The sequence below is a fragment of the Anarrhichthys ocellatus genome, unplaced genomic scaffold (assembly GCF_004355925.1).
Source record: "Anarrhichthys ocellatus isolate YVR2014 unplaced genomic scaffold, GSC_Weel_1.0 scaffold25, whole genome shotgun sequence".
Classification (NCBI taxonomy): domain Eukaryota; kingdom Metazoa; phylum Chordata; class Actinopteri; order Perciformes; family Anarhichadidae; genus Anarrhichthys; species Anarrhichthys ocellatus.
In genome coordinates, this window is record NW_022280055.1 from 980,013 (window position 1) to 999,895 (window position 19,883).

Here is a 19,883-nt window from a genome sequence, read left to right on the forward strand (position 1 = left end):
CAGGAGAGATGTGAGAGAGGAGAGGTGGGGAGGGGGGGGCAGCATATTTCAGTAGCTGAGGAGAGATTTCTAAATTATAGATCAGCTGTGACATCATCATGGCCCAGCAGCCCTAGCAGCGGTGCTCTGCTCTATGCCATCCACAGGGGGCAGTGCAGGACTGCAGTATGATCAGACGCGTCGATCCCCCCCCCCCCCCCCCCCCCCCCCCCCCCACACACACAGTATTTTACTCCTCAGCAGTGACAATAAGAAGTCAAATTTCAGCGTGGAACATCCAGTTTGAGACACTTAAGTGTAAGAGCAGCATACTGAACTGCTCAAATCATACAAGACTCTTTATGTCCCGGTCATGAACATTTCTATTTGCGTCTCTAACCTTAGAAGGGAAACCAAACGTGGGCGCACACAACCCGATAGTGATCATGATAATGTTTTCATTAAGAACGCGAGAGAAGATGAGCACTCTCTAAAGTACCCTCGTAGGCGGGGATCTCTGCGCTAATGTAATCTGTGTGGTGAGAAGTGCTTAACCATGCTGTGAAGGCAAAGTACTACAGTTCTCACACCTCTGTTCTAACTGGCTCTGCTCAAAAATGTCAGAGTTAGACAAATCCAGTCGGTATCTTCACATCGTCCTAGTCCTTTTAGTATACAATTCACTGTGTTCCCTTGCCGAACTGCAGCGGAGGCATCGTAACAAAAATAAAAAAGGGAATTTTCGACTATCACTATGTGACAGACTTGTTCAACCTATCCTTTAATCCAACAAAACAATACATTATTTAAAGTCTCAGCATTTCTACCCCAGTGTGGAGAAGGCTTTGAAGCAACATTTCATGCTGAGATATCAAATTTCCATTCATGTCCAATTCATTCTGGTCAACAGTTTGAGCGGGATGGGGAATGTGTTACGAGGAGAGCCTCATGACCTCAGAAATGTCTAATCCTACAGCCCTGACTTGCATTTGACTAAAATAAACTTTTTAAAGCCAGCATGAAGAGCATTACCTCCTGCTGAACAATACCCAAGAACTCCATTGAACTCCACAGGTCAAGTCAGTTGGAGCTTAGCATGACTAAATAGTCAATCAGGGTTTTTCATGTGGAGAAGCAGCTCATTCAAGATAAATACATGTCCTGGAGACAAATGTACATTTATATAGGCCTCAGCATTGTTCTAATGAATGTAATCATTCTTAAAATTAAACTCTTACTAAAAATACTTCCAACGTCAGAGTTACACCATCATATTTATGAAGCCATCTACACTCACTCCTGAGTTGAAGCTCTCCTGTGAGAGACATCGCTTTACGACACTCAGAACTGTAAAATGAAATGAATGAGGTCTTGTAGTTTTGCAGCGGTTCCGATGTGCATGGGTTATATCCGCTGATTTTAAATCTAGTTCTACATTCTCGTACCGATTTGCTCCCTGCCCTTTTTTGTTTACTGTATTATACACCCTGTCAAATGTGGTTGTGCTTTGGCTTTAATAATTTAAGATAAATGTCATAAAATATTAAAAGTGCAATTACTTGGCTATTCCCAGAGCTTTTTTTTGTTTGTATCCCATGGCCTCTCTCAGAAAAGATCTGCATTACAGAGGACATGAACCTCCAAGCTCAAAGTACTACTGAACTGTTCTACCCATTTTTTTTTCTTCCCTATACATCTTCCTCTCATCTGCGTGCGAGTTTACATCTAGGAGTTTGTTTTGCACAAAACAGGTGAATGACAATTTGTGTGTAAAATCATTTGAGCATTAAAAAGCTCCTATGTGGCATCCGGACATCCAGGCTAAGCAAAAACTGCTACTATGCAGCGACTCCAACCTTTAAAAAGATAAAAACAAGCAATTAGTCTGCTAAGTAAAAAGCTTCTAAACCCACCTGCAACCAGCTGAGCTCTACTAAAAGTGTTGATTGGGGACAGATGTGATGGGAGATGCAGCAGCTTCTAAAAAATAAAATAAAAAATGAAAGTCCTCTTACCGCCGCGATGTGGAGCACAACGCCCCCGCTCTTACGTTCATCATTGGTGAAAATGTCATTGGGGAACTCGTGTATTGCTGAGGAGAGAGGAAATGTCACGGTCACCACACAGGAGCGGCACATCAGCGAGGTACATGTCCCCGACCCACCCAGAGAGGACCACATGACTTCATGATGGGCCTGGTGTGCCCTGTTGGTTCAGCTTGCTTACATTGAATTAGTTTGGTCATGGTATCGATCAGAGTGTCATCCTGACTGTTCTATCTCATCACACTTTACCATCTAATACAGCAACAAAATCTCACGTATACCTAAAAACAGGGCACTGCAGCCTGAAAGGTTCAAATGCAAATTAAATAGCAGCCTGTGATCATCATCCAAAAAATAAAAAAAAAAAAAGAACCTGGAAACTCAAAACATCAAGGGCTTTGAATTTCCAAAGGACTGAAAATCAGCCTGCAGTATGTCACACCACTCGGCAACCAATGACTTCATACCCATTCATGGAAGAAGAAAAAAAAAATAACCCATCCCATCTTCTCAAAACCTGATGTAAAAGCCTGGGCTATATTAAGAGCTTGCAGTCATACAGAATTAAAGCCAAAAAAAAAAAAAAAAAAAAAAAAAAAAAAAAAAAAAAAAAAAAAAACCCCATCCATGCTGAGGACTCATCATCCATCACCAGAGCTCCAGCTGGAACACAGGGTGCCACCATACGGCCTACATCTCTGGGAGCACAACCGCCCCACAGTGCACCTGGCCTAAGACAGAAGCTGGTCGTCGCCCTGACGGGACCCGGCATCTGGGGCGATCTGCCTCGGTCCGACCCGTTCCTGTTGGGCCCCGAGCTACAGGCTCGCATCTCGTTTCTTATTAAACAAGCCTGTAACATACCTCTCATACTGCGTACACAAGTTACAGCTATCTCTATGCTACATTTAGACTTAGTTTATTCTGCACTAACAAAGGTCTACAGCCATGCAGGAGCTCCGTGTGACTGCACATGGAGCATATCGGTGCTAGCTGATGCTAATGTCAGCATGCCAACAATGGATGAAGAATTTAGCATTACAGTTTTTATTGATGTTTTAACAGTTCATTTTAAATTATATTCTTGAGCATGTGGCGATAAGTTGTTACTGTGATAATTGTTTGCCGTTTCATTTTGTTGTGCACTTTTAATTTTTAAGTTTGTGTTGGACGTGCAGCATCATTTGGCGTCTGGCTCTCAGTGGATAACTGATAAAGATCCAGCTGTTCAAACTGGGGTGTTTGTTGTTGTTTTTAAAGACACATTCTGTAAATAAAATAAAGAACATTCTTCAGGTCAGCTAGGGTTGCCAAGTTGTTTTTTTCACAATGACAAGTATAATATTTACCATGTTCACCATCTTAGTTTAGTGCTAGCATGCTAACTAGCGGTAAACACAGTACAGCCGTGACCGACGGTCAAGTATTTCCACCCGATGATGCCGTCAGGGGAGCACCAAAGTTGATCAACAGCTCATCTGATGGGGACATGACTGCTTGTGCTAAATTTCAGTTCGCTGTAGAGACATTCCACTCAATACCACAAATGTGAGCGTCACAGTGGCGCTACATGAAAAGTGAAGGGATCATCAAAAATAGGATTCATCATCTTTTTGCGATATTTCAGTCTGGGTCAAAGTGGTAGACCTTGCTATCCCAACATTGAAATAATCAGTAGATGGGACTGCTTTGCTGTGGCACTACTGTTCAAAAAATACAAATACCCAAGTGATGCCACAAACTGCTGTAGTCTGAGCCAGCAGAATAACGCTGTTTGTAATTGAATATAAGGCAAGCTTTGGGCCCTTGCCGTATATGGACTCGTGAAGTGGAACAGTGCTCACCTGAGACTTCTCACTGCATCTGTCCCATCCCCACAGTTGCCTGCATTTATGATATTCGGCGGAGTGTGCACACATAACTGAATCAGCGCAGCATTTGGAACACTGCACAGGCACAGACACTCTACAGTATGTGGTCCAAGCCCACTGAAATCAACCGATGCATTTCACTCATTTACGTCACATACATGGACATTTTTCACATCTCAGACAGAGTCTTTGTGTCATGGCTCTTTGATCCGGCCTTGATTTGAGGTCTCATTGCAGCACCAAGACTGCCTTCAGGACAGTAAATGCAACTGATTAGAGGACAAAATAATAATAGTATGAGTAATGTCTTCATGAACGCAAATATAATGACAATCTGGAGAACACCACGCTGACATGGGGATCTGACAGCAACATTGACTATTGCAGGCGGCTTTAGCTCATTTCACTTCCGACAGGTTTATGTGCTGAATCAAACGTGTCGGAAAGCCGCCGGCCTCAAGCAAAGGCGCAATCAATTACAGGATTTGTCAGCTGTGCCCTCAGAGGTGACTGAAAACAAACTGATGCCAATAGTAGGCTAAAGTCCTACTGATACCTCAGGGACAAACGCCCACAATCAAACATTATTCTACCAGCTGAAGGTTGCTCGAATACTTCTGAAAAACATAAAACCATGGGGAAAGTATCAAGTTTGAATCTCCTGCTGTCACCTCCTGCTTCCATGTTCAGCCGCCAAACCTGCAGGTCTGCCATTAATCAATAATTAAATGCCATTGCCATCCATGTTCTTTGGTTACATGTTCAGTCCCCTGCCTCTGTGCACAATCAGGTCTGGCTGAGAGCGAGTTAAAAATAGGTGATCACAAAAGGTGTTTAAAGGGCGCCGGCACAGCAGACAGAGGGCAGGCAGGGGTCACCTCCCCGTGCCTGTAAACACTCGGGCAGACAACGTCTACAGGGTTCGTCTGGGTCTCCTCACTGCAGAGGTCAAACCGGACGTGAACATGCCTCCACAGCCGTTTCCCCACACAAGGACAGGACGTACACAGGAGCAGGAAAACAGACAGGTTACTTAACTCATGCATCTCAAATGAGGCCCATAAATAGAACCATAAATAATATGGAGCTCAGTTGAACTGGGTATCATTTTTAATTAGGGAGTGTTGGCACACAAATAAGATAAAGTTTTCAACTTTCTGTCTGACGGTGAATTGTTCAATCAATTGCTTCAGCTCTAAAAAGAGTTTGCTTGCTATTCACCATTTTTGTAACATTTCATAAGACATTGTTTTGCTTTAGACATATGCACAAGTTGTAGCCTACATCTATCATGAAATACAGCATTAAGATACAGATTTGTAAAATGAATATCTGGCATTGTGAGCTAAACGGCATGTGCCAATATGTTATTAAATCACACTAGAAATTAAAAATCTTTAGGTAAATATCTTTAAGATGGCGGAGAGGAAGCTGCTATCAAAATGGAGCGTGTTCCGCTGAACAAAAGGTTGTGCGGTTGTACAAATCGGAAACTAAAACTTACATCTATGCTGCTGTTCTTGTGTTTGCGTGGGGCTGCCGTCTGTTTTGGAGGCAACGAAGGAGCGAGAGGCTGTCTGTACCGGCACGACAGGCAGGAGGTAAAACAAAAAACGGGTCCTGTTCAGAGGCTGAGCTACAAAATCTATAAATAAACCCTGGATTCTCTGTTTGGACACCCGACTGTGCCGCTTATGCAAGAAATTATTGGCAACAAGTGTTGGGGAGGATTTGATGAGATGCAGCGCTACCATCACTTTAGGTGTGGACAGTATGAAGATGATTAGGGGGAGGTCCTTTTTTCTCACCCCAGATGTATTACATAATTCAGCCTTCCCATGCAAGGTATAAATATTTCATTGAGTCAATAATGGTGACTTTAGTGTGCACAAAAGGGCCAAAAACATTTTTACCATATGCACCGGACAGAAAATTTTCATAAAAAAGGAAAGGTGTCATATCAAGTTAGGCCATGAAATAATTCAAGTAATTCAATAATTTAAGTTCAGCTCGACATGTTGGGCCCAGTTCACGCCGGTTTTTGGTAGTAATCGATTATTGTATACGTTTATTGATTAAAAAAAAAAGTGACAATATTCACCCGTTTGGAGTGTAACGATAATATCAGTTAACCCAATTCAATACGCAAGATATTTGGGAAACGGTGTAACCATATACGGGTTCAAAGAAAATAATTACATACGCTATAAACAAGAGTATACTTCCCTGGATTTGTTGTGGCACTGCTTTACTGCGCGTAAAGTTCAGTGATTTAAAGCACCGAATACATTTTAAAATGTCAAGTCATACAAATATCTCTACACAGGTCACAAATCTGCTCAGATAACCATTTATTGGCATATTAAAGCCAGAGCACGACAGCCATTCTTTACATTTGTGCAACTATTATTCCATAATCTGGTAATATTCCAGATATTATGGTGCCGTTACATAATGGAGCTCAGCATCGTGTACCGTCTGTTGTCCCAGAGATAGAAAGACAGGCAGGCGAGTCTCCACCCAACACAGCTACTGCGGTGGCCTGGACAAAAACGGACCGATATGGAGCCATGCAAAGTGTTTTCAGAGGAAAAACACAATGTCATCACTTGTTAAAAACAGCCGAATAAAACTATTATGATGTGAGCATGATGTTTTGGCGGAGGGCCCGGTGCTACCTTCTGTCACCAACCCACAGACCAGCCAAGTCATTAACAGAATACAGTTGACACTCCAGTACAGCAGTCAAGAGACTCTTCAGAGGAGAATGATTCCTCGGGGGTCATTATTAGTCGATTCGATAATTAGCTTACTCCAGCAGACATCAGTGAAGAGCATGACTCAACGGTAACCGACAGCATTCTTGTACACAACACCACCACGAGTAGCCTTAGTGGCAAATCTCCATGTCACACAGAAACAATAACTTCTTAAGAGCGCAGGGGCTTGGCTTAACCTACAACACACACGATTATCCATTTGTTGGGTCGATACTTTCACATGTACAACTGCTCTCACGTGCTCAAACACACGCAATTTCACCTGCATGAACACACTTTCATACCTATTGCACTTCCACGTTTAGCATAGATTCCCCTCAGCCCTTAATGTGACCGCGTTCATGTAAGAGTGAGTGTCCGGGGTGCTGAAAAAGGGCCAAGCTGGTGGACCCAGAAGACACCTGGTCCAATAACCTAAAAGGTGTGAGACGTGTGCATTAAGCTGTGTACAGGAGAAATAGGTACCGAGCTCGCTCGGGGGTGAGGTATGGATCTGCAACAATACAAGAGTAGAGCTGCCTCGACTACACTCCTTTAAACCCAATGTCCCTTTTCTCGGTTTGTATCAGCCAAAAGCAGAACGGGATAGAAATTTACGAGGTTGCAAATCTGAAGCAGAACAGAATGTGACAGAGTGAAAGCATAAAAGAGGTCAGGCGCGTTTGAACTGGGCAGCGCGGAAAGTGCTCTGTGCAGGTGCTCGTGCCTGCGAGCCCCCTCTCCTCTGCATTGTTCCACCGTCGGCATGCGAGCGAGAAGCAAAGCGAGGTCAGTTTCCATTATGCACAGCAGCATAATCCCCGCTTGTGTAATTCCCTTTTAAAAAGCCTCCTTCTGGTGTTTCCCTGGAGTGGACGACCCTGCATTCCAACGGTGGACTGGCTGCCTCCCTGCTGGCAGAGTTACCCCTCGTGTTGCCACCACAGTTCCCGCCTACCCAAACTCAACCATACGTCCCCCCAAGAAATGAAACTCAGGATTTGAGGCAAACAAGTGGATGTTGTATGCTGCCTTTTGTTTTTGCCAGCAGCAGAACTGACACAGCAGGCTTTTTACAGGACGACGACGCCACTTTGGGCCACAGTCACCCAGTTCCTCCTCACCCACGCCACTTTAAGCCAAACATGAGACATGTGCATCCCCTTGCCCGTGGGAGGATTAGAGTCATATCTAAAACCACTACAAATCAAATCCCGTCGGATTATTTCATAGTACAAACCCAGCCATACTAAAACCTTTGCTTTGTTGTTCACGGCTACTTCTCGCGCTGCTGTCGTCGTCGACTTCCACCAGGCCAATTAGGCCGCTCAAGGGGAGTTTTAAATGCATGGTATTAGCAGCATCTTTATTAAAAGCTAATTATTCCTCCCACAGAACATTAGCCACGGTGCTCTGCCCCCCTCCCCCCCCCTCTCCAATTTTCTTTGCTCCACATTTGGCATCAGTCTGTCCCAAAATGGGGAATATAATCTAATATTCTCTGTCCCCAAGTAAACCTCAAGTCAAATAGCAAAACACACATTTCTGATCACACTTCTGCTGCAGCCTTTAAGAAATCATAAAACAGTTTGATTTGGAAATAAAACTGCCAGTACTTTCAATCCACAGAGTTACTTGTTAAATTTAGGTGAGAGTGCATTTGTTCTATTCATCATGGGCCTGCTACAAGGGAAAAAAATGCATCTAAAGTTCTGCATGCGACTATTAAATAAGGTTGCATCAGCCCCTTCAAGCAGGAGTGCAACAAAAACAGTTTGGACAGCACCTTGTGCTTTCCAGGAGTTATTACTAAAAGACCAATAAAAAAAAAAAAAGGCACTTATGATGAATGGCTGCCTTTGCAGCACAAGTGTCAGGACAAGCAAAACAACATTAGCACCCTGTGAACCCTGAAAAGGGCTCCCTCGCTGATCACAGAAATAATGATGAGGAAAAGGCAGAGAGACCAAAGCTGGCCGAGTGTAATCTATGCAGCCCACAAACAGCGGCTTAATTAAACTGAGCTTCAGACGTTGCACACACTCAGCATAAAACGAAAAGCCTCCAATAATAATTCTCATCCAATCGAGCAGAGGTCCAGCCACGGTTAGTGCTTGGCACGCAAGTGCCATCGTCCACTGCTGGATCATCAGGTCTGGACAGACAACTGCTGAGGGAATCGGGACAAACAAAAAAAAAAAAAAAAGGAAAACATTTCTCGCTTGTTGTGAGAGTTGGAAACCAAGAACTCTACTCAGTTCTTGGCAAATGTGTTGATGGTAAACATGTTTGTCATACTAGAAAGACCATGAACATCCATTTATATTCATGTTATCTGTCCAGCTGATGATGGGAGACATGAGCAATAAATAGTCTTAACAAGTGCAACACGAACAATTAATTGACTGTAGTCAGACTGTCAGACTGAGAGAAAAGCATTTCAAGTGATCAATGTTGGATTACTTTTTCCCTCAACAACTTTATAGATTTTGCGTTGAGTGTCCTGAATCTCTACATAAGGAGTTGCTGAGTAAATATAAAAAGAGCCGAGTAAATAAGAAAAACATTGTATAATTGGCCTCATCTGTCAGATTCTTTTCCCCCAATTTAAGAGAATTTGGTCTAGAAGGCTAAATGACTTGGTAAAGTGCAGTATAATATATTGTGAAGGTCAAATCAATGTAGTGAAAAAATGTGCATCTATATTGAAGCCTTGCCCGGTTACAGTCAGAGACACTCATACTGCCCACAACATAGTTACTGGTCATCCGAGGTGCCTGAAGTTTATGACTGGATTATTCACAAGACCATGACCCAAGAACAAAGAGTCACATGATCGGCTCACAGTGACGGGGCAGAGCAGGGGCGGGATCAGAGGAAGGAGGACTAGAGCCGGTGAAAAATGTGTAGAATGTGAAGTACAGTCTGGTGCTGCCGGTGCGGAAGACATTTGAAAAAAAAAAAAAAAAAAAAAAAAAAAAAAAAAGTGTAATCCTGAAGGATTAGGAGGAAAACTTCAAGCACATAATCTTGTCATTTGGTGCTCATTTCAACAGGACCCCACTGTGCTATTCAAATGGTCTCAATACTGAATAGTTAAAATCCAGCGGCGTAAAAAGGGATGTTTTGCTTGTTTATATATAAACACAATGGCAGGTCACGGCACCAATGATTCATTAATCCTTAAGGGATGCTGCCTGCTGTGACCAGTAATGAAGTCATAGCCAGTTAGTCCTCACTGAGTGACACACACACACACACAGACAGAGTCATTGGAGGGGGAGAGAAAAAAAAAAAAAAAAAAAAGAAAAATCACAGAAAGCTCAAATGAAACGGATGTAGTAAAAACACAAGGCAATTCAATTGGCATCTTGCCATTGCTGCTGGTACATTTCAAATCAATAATATCATGAACAACATTGCTTTAATCTTTTTCATTGCCTGATGCAGATGTCAGCAGTGTCAGTGGAACTGTCAGCATAGAGTCCGGTATAACTAATTATAGGAGAATGTTGCTTCCTTTAAGTGTACCAAAGGGTGTGCTGTAAAATAATCAATACCCGACTCTTCTAATAGCCCTTTCAGTGCAAGTATTCTAAACCGAGTCAGAACAATAGAGGCCAAATTAAAGTAGCATAGCAAACTCAAAAACTCCTCAACTACTGGGTGCTATTTGGAGTTTCTGACAATTTCATTGATCGTCTTGGAATAATACATACCTATAGTAGTCAAGAATAGTCCATCTATGACCTTACGACTGCATTAGTCATGCCGTGTATATTCACTGGTGCATAAAGATCATCATATCTTAATATATTAAATATATCCTGAGAGAAACATCTGTCTCTTTAGCTTCTAAATGCTCCACTACGTTCACAAGATAGTCGCCAACTTTGTTGGTCTGCTATTTAGTGCCGAGTAGGAAGTGTGTAGCAGGCTTTTCATGGCAGTTTTGCTGAAGAAAGAAATTTTTTTTAAGTTGCGGGGCGTGAAAACAAAACAATGCACGAAAAGACGTAAAAACCCTTTGTGGAGGACATGTGAGGAAAACCACAGAGTAGAGTGACAATTCTCTGTTGCTGGATTAGTGGCTCTTTAACAGCATACCTGGCGCTGAGCAGTTCTTCTTCTCCGTTTCGTTGTCTGGTACTGAAGCCATTAGCCGTCTTCCCCAGTATTCAACGTCCGCATGTCCCTCCACAATCATCCCATGGCCTGCAGGAACCAGAACACAAAAACAGCTTTGCTTATCATCCAGTCAACATGAATTAAACCATCTAAAATTGCAGAAAGCAAGTTTGCTGCATGTGTTGGAGGTTAATACTGAAAATCTGCTGGAATGATTTAAAAGCCTTTTCTTTTGCCGCAGGGAAACCTTGAAACTCCATTTTGCACATTGCAAAAACAGCAAGGAAAACTAACATGGCTGCTCTTACACAAAAGTATGTTTTATGACTCACAACATCCATGATCATGGTCATTAATCCAAATAAGGTGGCTTTTCTTTAATCTGTTAAAAGTTCTCATTCATGTAGGAATTGCATTTTCTTCCAGCGATAGCAATAACACATCAACATGCAGCTGCCGTGCCATTATGTTTTTGGGGTGGGAGAGTGGGAGGAGGAGCGTACAACTTTCATTAAAATGCTCTTAAGCCTCCGTAATGACAAAAAAAAAAAAAGCTGTCCCAAATCCATTATGTAAAAATCGCCAACGACCTGAGCGGCATTTCAAAACTCAAATTGTCATAACATGTGACCACACAAGCGCAACGTTGATTCGACACAGCGGTAACTTGCTGCAGGATGATTTCACAGTATTGCTGAATTCTGTTACGAGCAGATCACTAGGGAATACCCTGACGACAGATTGTCTGTGTTTATTTTGTGTACAACTTGTTCAGATTACCTCCGTCTGGCTTGCAGTTGTAGGTTATACAATGGTTGTGAAAGACTTTGAAGCAGTGGACTCGCATGATCTCAGACTTTGTAAATGTCTCCCTTGACCATGTGAATGTGTCCGAAGGATCACTGAATTCCCCCTCTGGCAATGAAGTTGCGGAAGTTATGGTTAGGACAAAAAGGAAACGACTATTACGGAGATGTAAAGACTTCTTGGAAAATTTGACTGATTAGAACACCGAATGTTATATAAAATATTGTAGAGCTAGACCAAAGAAATCCACCAATATTTGCTTATTGCAGGTGCATCAGTATATACGTCTGCTGATCGGTTTGGAGCAGGGAAGAAGTTGTTTAATCTGCTGATTATTTTCTCTATTTATCGATTAAATAAAGAAGATGTTACTACCGTTAAAAAGGTTAAAACAGTTTAGGCACCGGTTAATCATTTTCTACTCTCCAACCTTTCACTTAATCTTTGTATAACGTTATCTACCTGGACTGCACGGTATTTTTTGGGTGTACCGACACCGAAAACGCGTCATTAAATGGCTTTTAAGCCGGTACAGTTCGACAGCCTGGCGATCAGCAGGTGCTGGACAAACAGACTGTACACAAGGCGAATGCAGCTGCTGCCCACAGCTCTACAATCCCCAAAAAAAAACACCAAACCATCCAGTCATCACTGCAAACTGTTCCCCTTCACTAACCGGCTCAGTTTCACTCCCCCTTTTTGATTACCGTTATCTGCTCAATGCTCACAACGCACACCAATGTAAGGCCAGGGGAGGGATTGAAACATGTAGACACTGTGCTAAGAGATGATCACTTTGTCATACTTGACAATAAGAGTCATGTGTAAAGCACATGGGCTGTTTGATGTTTGGAAACAGTGGACCATTTACATGTTTTGGGAAAGTTTGCATGACAGTCCATCCAAATGCAATTTCTCCAGGCTGTTATGTGTAGAACCACTTGACCGCAACTATGAAATCTTGTGTTCTTAAAAGAATGATTCCGTGTCGTTTCGTGCATCTCTGTGTCCCTGCGACAGTGCTCTGCGTGCTTCCTGCCCAGCATCTGAAAATGAAAAACAATAACGACTGATTTCTGTCGGGACTTCTAGGCAGGCTGGGGTAGGATGAGGACTGCAGTCTGTTGTGGTCATGACTCACGTTGATTAATTGTCTTAGTCTCCATGTTGAATGACCGCAGTGTTGTGTCGTGAAGAGCTTGGAGGTTTTGATTGCCCCTGATTAACCCTCGTTAGTTTGTCAGCAGGACATCTCAAAAACTTCGGACTTTCAGTGGAATTTGGTGGACAGGGAACTCGAGCCAAGAATCTATTTAATTTAGTTGTAAATAAAGTAAAAAAAGTTACATAACATTTTCTGACACCGGTGGTTGGCACACATGCTGCCAATTTCACAACTCGGAAACTGTGATTTAAAGAGTCTCTGGGATAATCTAGTCCGGATTTGACCAGTCCAAGTAGTGGTTTTTGAAGGAGACCTGCCTCTACCTAAAATGTCAAACATGCATCGGTCGGTCAGCAATAGAAGGTAAGTTTCCCTTAACTTCCGGATCGGCTGCTGCAATTAGGGAGCCAACTTCAGCGCCATCCTCGTTTCTCTGCAATGCCCACTTTCAGGAGCATAGTTAACAAACTACGAGTCGACACAAATACGTGGAACCGCTGCCATCTTAGTTGCGGACTGTGTGCAATGACAATCGCAATGCATTTAAGCAATGTGTGGACTGCAAGACTGGCGGCAACAGAATTCTCAATAAAAATTGAACTTACACATCCGAGGCCTCGCCCCCACTAGCCAACTCTGATCATAATGTGCATTTAGTTTTATCCCACAAGGCCTGACTCAAAAGCAGTAAACCAGAAGTAAAAAGAAATGCACGTCTGGGACAATGATGGCATTGAAAGTTGTACCGACTTTCACAGCTTCATCTTTGAGGAGGCCACACACACACACACACACACAAACTAGAGACTATATTAAATTCTGCAGAGACAATGTCCTAACTCAGAAGACGACAACTATGGCCCCAAACAAAAACCCTCTATCCCCAAAGACATTTAAAAAAAGAAAATGGATAGTTCAAAAATAAATAGCATTTAGGAGCAGGGACCTTGTGGAATTTAAGGAATGGGGAGGAGACAAACATGGTCCCAGCTTAACTAGGATGAGAAGGCCAATGAACTAAGTGACTTATGCAAAGCATGCTGTAAGGAAAACCGACTATAGACCGGTTGCCTTGACTTCTGTAGTGAAGAAATGTTTTTAGAAAATCACCATCAATGTATTGAAACTAGAGGTCAGTTCAGTGCGCTTACAGGTGCAGTTTTAAAAAAAAAAATAAAAAGGGGGGGGACAGACGATGCTTGGGTCCCCCCTCTGTGCAACTCAAGTCCAACTCATGCAGACTTCATTGTGGTAAAAAGGTTCAGCACAGCTTCCATCCCTGCAGTGGACCTACCAAAAGGCTGTTCGAAGGGCAAGCCAAGAAAATAACAGACCCATCCCATGTGCGACACACACAGAGCACCAGCTACCAGGTTCACTACATTGCTGACTGAATAGATTTTAAAAAGTCTTATCCCTCCTTCAGTGCAAAATCTAAACTGCAGCAGATTAAAAAAAAAAAATAAAGATTAAATTGAGATGGAACCCAACAGTGCTTTGTTTGTTTATTGATGAATTTGGAAGTTTTTTTTGTAGATGCCGCATTGGTGAAAGCCCAATCCAAATGTCCTACAATGTGGGACAACAAAGTGAATCTGGAGCTTAAAAAAGAAATTCAAAGCCACCGCATCTTTAAACATTGAATATTTTGGCTCATACTAAGAAACTTCAACAATTGGAAGTCACTTTGAGGTCTAAGAAGTTGGGATATACATTTGTTATTCATTTTGACATGTTAGTTTAAATTCAAACTATCATCATTATGACAATAGTGATAAGGCGTCAGTAAATTAACATTTTTCAATTTTAGCTGGGGTCAAGAAGTCAGTGCATCTTTAGTGGCTGATGGGGTGCACTATTTCAAAGTTGATAGTTACACCCCCCCCCCCCCAATCTAAAATGCCACATATTGTCTTGTCCCAGTGTCAAATGTGACTGTTATTAGTCCTCCATCTTTGGGACCGTTTGTCCAAAAAGACAAAATAAAAACATTTGAAAAAGTCGCCAGCATGTATTGCTCAACGTTGGTGAAGGTTAACATGCTGTGTGCCTTAAAGTTGGCCTAATCTATAAATGAGCACATCTTAAATGTGGCAATAAGGCCAACCTGAAATCCTGACAATTGCAGTAGTTACATTAAAAGATACTAAATCTACTTGCTACTTTGGAGCAGAACAAACAAAGAAATGAGCCCAAATGCGATAAAAAATAAAAGTCTATGAGCACATTTTGATTAAGACTATAGAGAGGGACAGCAGTTGCTGTCCTCCAGCTCTTTCCAGTCAGCTCAGCAGGGCGATGGACAAGCATCCATTAATCTACCGTGCGGTGAAGATGCTCACCTACCTGTTGAACCCCCACCCAGACCATTACCGTCTGCATGCCGCAGCTACCTGTCAGAGTCGAGCCCTGCTTCTCATAAATACCTGTTCTAGTCCACCCCATGCGCAGCTTCATGCACGCAGCCCCATCAGCATGCACGACAGCATGTTGCGCACCACCCCTCTTTCGCGGAGATATAACCCAGGAGTAGTACATCAAATCCCATCCATCTGGACCATTCAGCGCAGCAACACTCCACACTACTATCAATCAAACGGGTGGCAAACACATGGCACAGGTTTCACTGTGACATGAATGTGTGCGTGTCCTTGTTGTGATGGACGAAAGATGAGAAGGTCACGGCTGTTCAATTACACAGAGCGAGCTTTGGGTCTCGTGGGTGCAGAGGGGATTTCTGGTCATCTCTTATCAAACATTTCTCTTGCATGTTACCTTGTAATCCCACCACCACTGCATGGTCAAACAGGATGAAATTCACAATAAACGCCTTCTGTCAAATACCCCCCACATTACAATCATCGTGTGGGTCAGGAGAACTTTATTAAATGAAAAAAAGGCAAGCCATTAGTGACAGAGGGTGGCTTACTTTGGCTTCCAGTGCCTGCCTTTGGAGATAAGAGATTTGCACTTGCCTGTATGATATCATTCAGAATAATCTTTTAAGCCTGTTGTTTTTAATGTAATTAATAAAACTCCTGATACATCAGTTCGAGATCTACAGTCAGGCAGTAGTTTTGGGTAATTTACAGCCGCTTTCAGCTCCGGGGGGCCTAAGTGGTTGCAGATGGACAGATCCCATGACAGGGCCTGAAGTTTAGGGTTAAGCACTTTGAGAAAAGAAAGAAAAAAAAAATAAATTAAAAAATTAAAAAAAAAAAAAAAGAAAAAAAACACAAAGACCAAGCACTCTTCTCTCCCATGCTCATATTGCAATAACTCGTGAATTTAAAAAAAAAAAAAAAAAAAAAAAAAAAAAAAAAAAAAAAAAAAAAAAAGCAGCAAGACTGCGAGATTCATGTTGGCACATTTGTATCAAAGCGGTGTGTGTCAGATATTATTCACCAGCAAAATGGCAAGGTTGCTCGTTAGATTACATAACCGCATGTGAGACTGTGTGGGATGCTCTGCGTGTCAGCGTTGGCACTGGCCGAGGTAAGAGTTTCGACATGTGTGCATGTTGGTGTATGAGTGTGTCAGTGCCTGCATAACATCACACGCATAACGCATGATCAGCCATCTGACTTGTCTGCTCGGCGCACACGTCGAGCGCCAAACTACAAACATTAAGCAAGCCACCGCGTATCATCATTAGATAAGCTACAGCGGTCTCTGCGTAAAATCAAGATCCCTCGATGGCCATGCGGAACCGGGAAGCGTGATGATGCTCGAGGTGATCCTGCGTGTGCGCGCTCGTGTGTGCGTGTGTGTGTGTAGCCCCGGGCCAGACGTGATGATGCCAGCGCTAACCACCATCCTGAGCTCCAGTGTAGTGTGACCGAGGATATGCCTGGCGCCAAACCAAAAGAGGCAGATTTGGGAGAAATAAAAGGAAGCGCAAAGCGCAGTCGAATCAAATTGTGCTCGTTCTGGGATCGGTTACTTGTTCGCCGTGTGCATGTGGAGCGTGAGGTGGAAGTGTGCCGTGATTATGAGCCACCCTATTTCAAATTTAAAAACGTGCCGCTGCCACCGCGCGCACACTGCGGCACATACGGGCAAACAGAAGCATGTATCAAACACTGCGATAAAAGAAAGATGCTGTAACCTGACGATAACCTGTGTAGTGGACTTTTTTTTTTTTTTTTGCTACAGAGTGTGCTGGGCCAAAAAAAACAAACAAAAAAAAAAACCGAACGCATCCTGGGCTATTTACAGCATATCAATAGAAACCACACACACACACACACCTCATCTAAACTAGTAGAAAACCACAATCGGAGGCATCGCGCACATATTTCATGGACCTGCGCAGATTTTAACAAGCCGGCGAACACAACGCTGTGATCCCCTGCCCTTGACATGAGAGCGTGTAGGCCTGTGTTGGGCTCGATGCTCTGAGATTACAATGAGCCGAACTGTTGGTGCGCGTGGGTACATGGTTTCACTGCAGATCCGCTCCGTCCAGAGCTCCCTTTGCCCCCGGTGCGTCTCAGCAGTCTTCTTCCCCCCCCCACTCACCTGTCTTGGTCAACAACGCCGACATGCCCCACGCTGCTAAGAGGATACTGCAGACGAAGCACACCTGGACGAAAAGCATCTCCCTCCTCCTGCGAACTTTGAATATCTTCGCAATTATAGTCTTTTTGGACGCGCTCCCGGTGTCGGTGTCGTCCCGCTCCATGCTTCCGGAGCCCGGCCGGCGTTCACTTCTTTGCGTCCTTGAGAGCCGAATAAACTGCCGTCCCCCGCTTGCCTCTTCACACGGAACACAGCCGGGTTGTGATCCTCATTTCAATCCGTTCAGGGTCGCAGATGGAGAGTAGTGAAGCGGACAGTTGTTTTCTTTATCTCCCCCGCTCTTCTATTCTGCGCCGTTCAGAAGATGCCTCTAAGCTGCCGGGACCGTGACTGCTGTCCAATGACACGGCGGTCAAATTCCGACAAGGGTCTCCAAATCAAATCACTTCAGCAACGCTCCTGAATTCGGCTTCTGTAGCTACGAGGATGGATATCGGACGGCTCCCATTGCAACGTGTATCCTGTCCCGTGACAAAACAAAAAAAAAAACTCCAACAAAAAAAGAAACCATCAGCGGCAATATCCTTTCCCGGTGTAGTTTCAATCTTAAATGCGTCGGCGTACGGCACATTAACGTGAACTCGCTCAGCTGCGCGGCATCGGGAACTCCACGCACCTGCGCCTGTTAAGTGAACGCAATCTGTGTTCATCAAGGTTAATTGTCGAATTCGGCCAGCAGTCGTGCAGCTCTGCTCGCTCGGGGCGCCTCCCCTTCACATGGATCCCTCCTCAGTGCAGAAAAGCAGCGCTGACGCGAGAGAGAGAGAGAGGACCATCAGCTCCCTGTGCTCACAGCTGCTGCCCTGCCACCTTCAGTGAGACCGGGCCCCTTTAACTTTCCCGAGGACTGCATGTGCGAACGGCCAGTAAAAACATGCTTTCGCTGTCCACCTTCAAAAAAAAAAAAAACACTCTCCGGGCTCATCGATCACACCTCTGGACCCTTCGCGGGGTGCGGAAACCTTTTCACCTTATTTGCGCGTCTCCGTGAAATCAAACACACAGGTAGGATGTGTGCGCGGCGAGGCATGCCCTATCACGCTGCTCAAAAACAACACGAGTCACGCGTATATCTCACCACTGCTGTTATGAAACCAAAGCCAATATCTGTTTCTGGGTCTCCCGAACACAGTCCTCCTTCTTAATAACTCCAAAGTCACCTGCTATCCTCATTTTGATATCATGTTGAATAATTGAGGTTATAGATCTTCGGGCTCAAGGGTATCAGCGTCTGCCGCCCCCCCCCCCCCCCCCCCCCCTTTTCAAATCTACAACCATGTAATAATGTCTCATTGCCTAAAGGTTTTTTTTTGTCCAAGATTATAATGGTTCATACGTTTTGCCCTTCAGAAAATTGCTTCACACAAAGAGCGGTTAGACCTGCGCATACTATAAATGAATAATGTAATGGGGACCTTTATGTCAGTGTGGCAGTAGTAAATTAAATGTGGGTAAATATGTCCTGCAGTCATTGATGTTAAGTCAAACAATTGCCATTATAAGGGAGGGAAAAAAATCAATTCTGCTGTGTATTGAGAAAAGCATTAATATCAACGAGTCTCACTTCACTTTTATGTGCCGTGAATGTTCCACAAGCGTATATGTCAGCGTGAGTGGGATGCTGAGTGGAACTGGATTTAGCCTTCCACTACACCCATAATTAGTGTTTGATAGTTGGCAGCCCTACAAATGTGTCACCCAACAGGCCAACCGAGGACTCTGTGGAGTCCTGGAGGCTCCAGGTGATTGGTGAAGCTCAGGTGTCGTTGCTCACCTATTATTTGGTGTTAGCTGTCACCTGGAGCTGTGACTTCGTGCTACAGGAAATAATTGGACAGTTATGTTCCCTGGACGCCAAAAGTGGACGTTCTTTGGAGAGACTTATATGCGAATGGGCGCTATACTTTGATATAAGTAGCCAATTATTTACGATGGTGCAATTCGATGTTGTGGTTAGGAAAATGCACCACAAACAGAAGGGATGTTCCCAAGATATTATCTGTTTTATCCGTCGTTCTTGTATTGTGTCCTGCCTGAACAACACATAGATGAGAGCTTCACACTTGTTTCAAAAGCACATTTGGCAGAAGTGTTAGTAAGAAAAGCCCTGCTGTTTGCTCTGATGCAGATCTCCCCTGTTATTACCAGCTGTATTTTTAGACTGCTACTGGAACAATTAACTTCCCACTACTGAACTTTTAATAGTTTATTAATAGATTGAAAGAAGTGTAAGTTTCCACTTCCAAGAACTTTAAAGAAATTGTTCCACATGTTGGGAAATACACTTATTCGCTTTCGTTAGAGAGAGTTAGATGAGAAGATTAATACCACTCGTGTGTCTGTTGCTTTAAAGCTACATTCAGGAGTTAGCTTAGCTCAGCATAAAGACTGGAAATAGGGGGAAACAGCTAGCTTATAGCTCTGTTTGAAGCTGACAAAATCTGCCTGCCAACACGTCTGAATCGTATTTGTTCAATCTTTAGAAGGCACAAGTATAAGAATTACATGTGCTGGACTATTTCTAGGTGTTTATAATATAACGTGTTTA

The 19,883-nt window shown here is 43.4% G+C and overlaps 1 protein-coding gene across 3 annotated transcripts in view; it reads right to left on the reverse strand.

Moving 5' to 3' along the window:
• The window catches only part of slc24a4b (solute carrier family 24 member 4b), a 30,930-nt gene extending 12,562 nt beyond the window's left edge, over positions 1 to 18,368 (reverse strand). The window contains exons 1-3 of one of the 3 annotated variants that reach the window (XM_031861536.1): positions 17,276 to 18,368; positions 10,762 to 10,869; positions 1,995 to 2,071 (exon numbers count right to left, since the gene is read on the reverse strand). In XM_031861536.1, the coding sequence (XP_031717396.1) occupies positions 1,995 to 2,071; positions 10,762 to 10,869; positions 17,276 to 17,438 (348 nt within the window). In that variant the 5' untranslated portion in view covers positions 17,439 to 18,368. The remainder of the gene's footprint in view (positions 1 to 1,994; positions 2,072 to 10,761; positions 10,870 to 17,275) is intronic. The other 2 variants (XM_031861535.1, XM_031861537.1) reach the window with 2 other exon arrangements.
• Between the last annotated feature and the right edge of the window lie 1,515 nt (positions 18,369 to 19,883).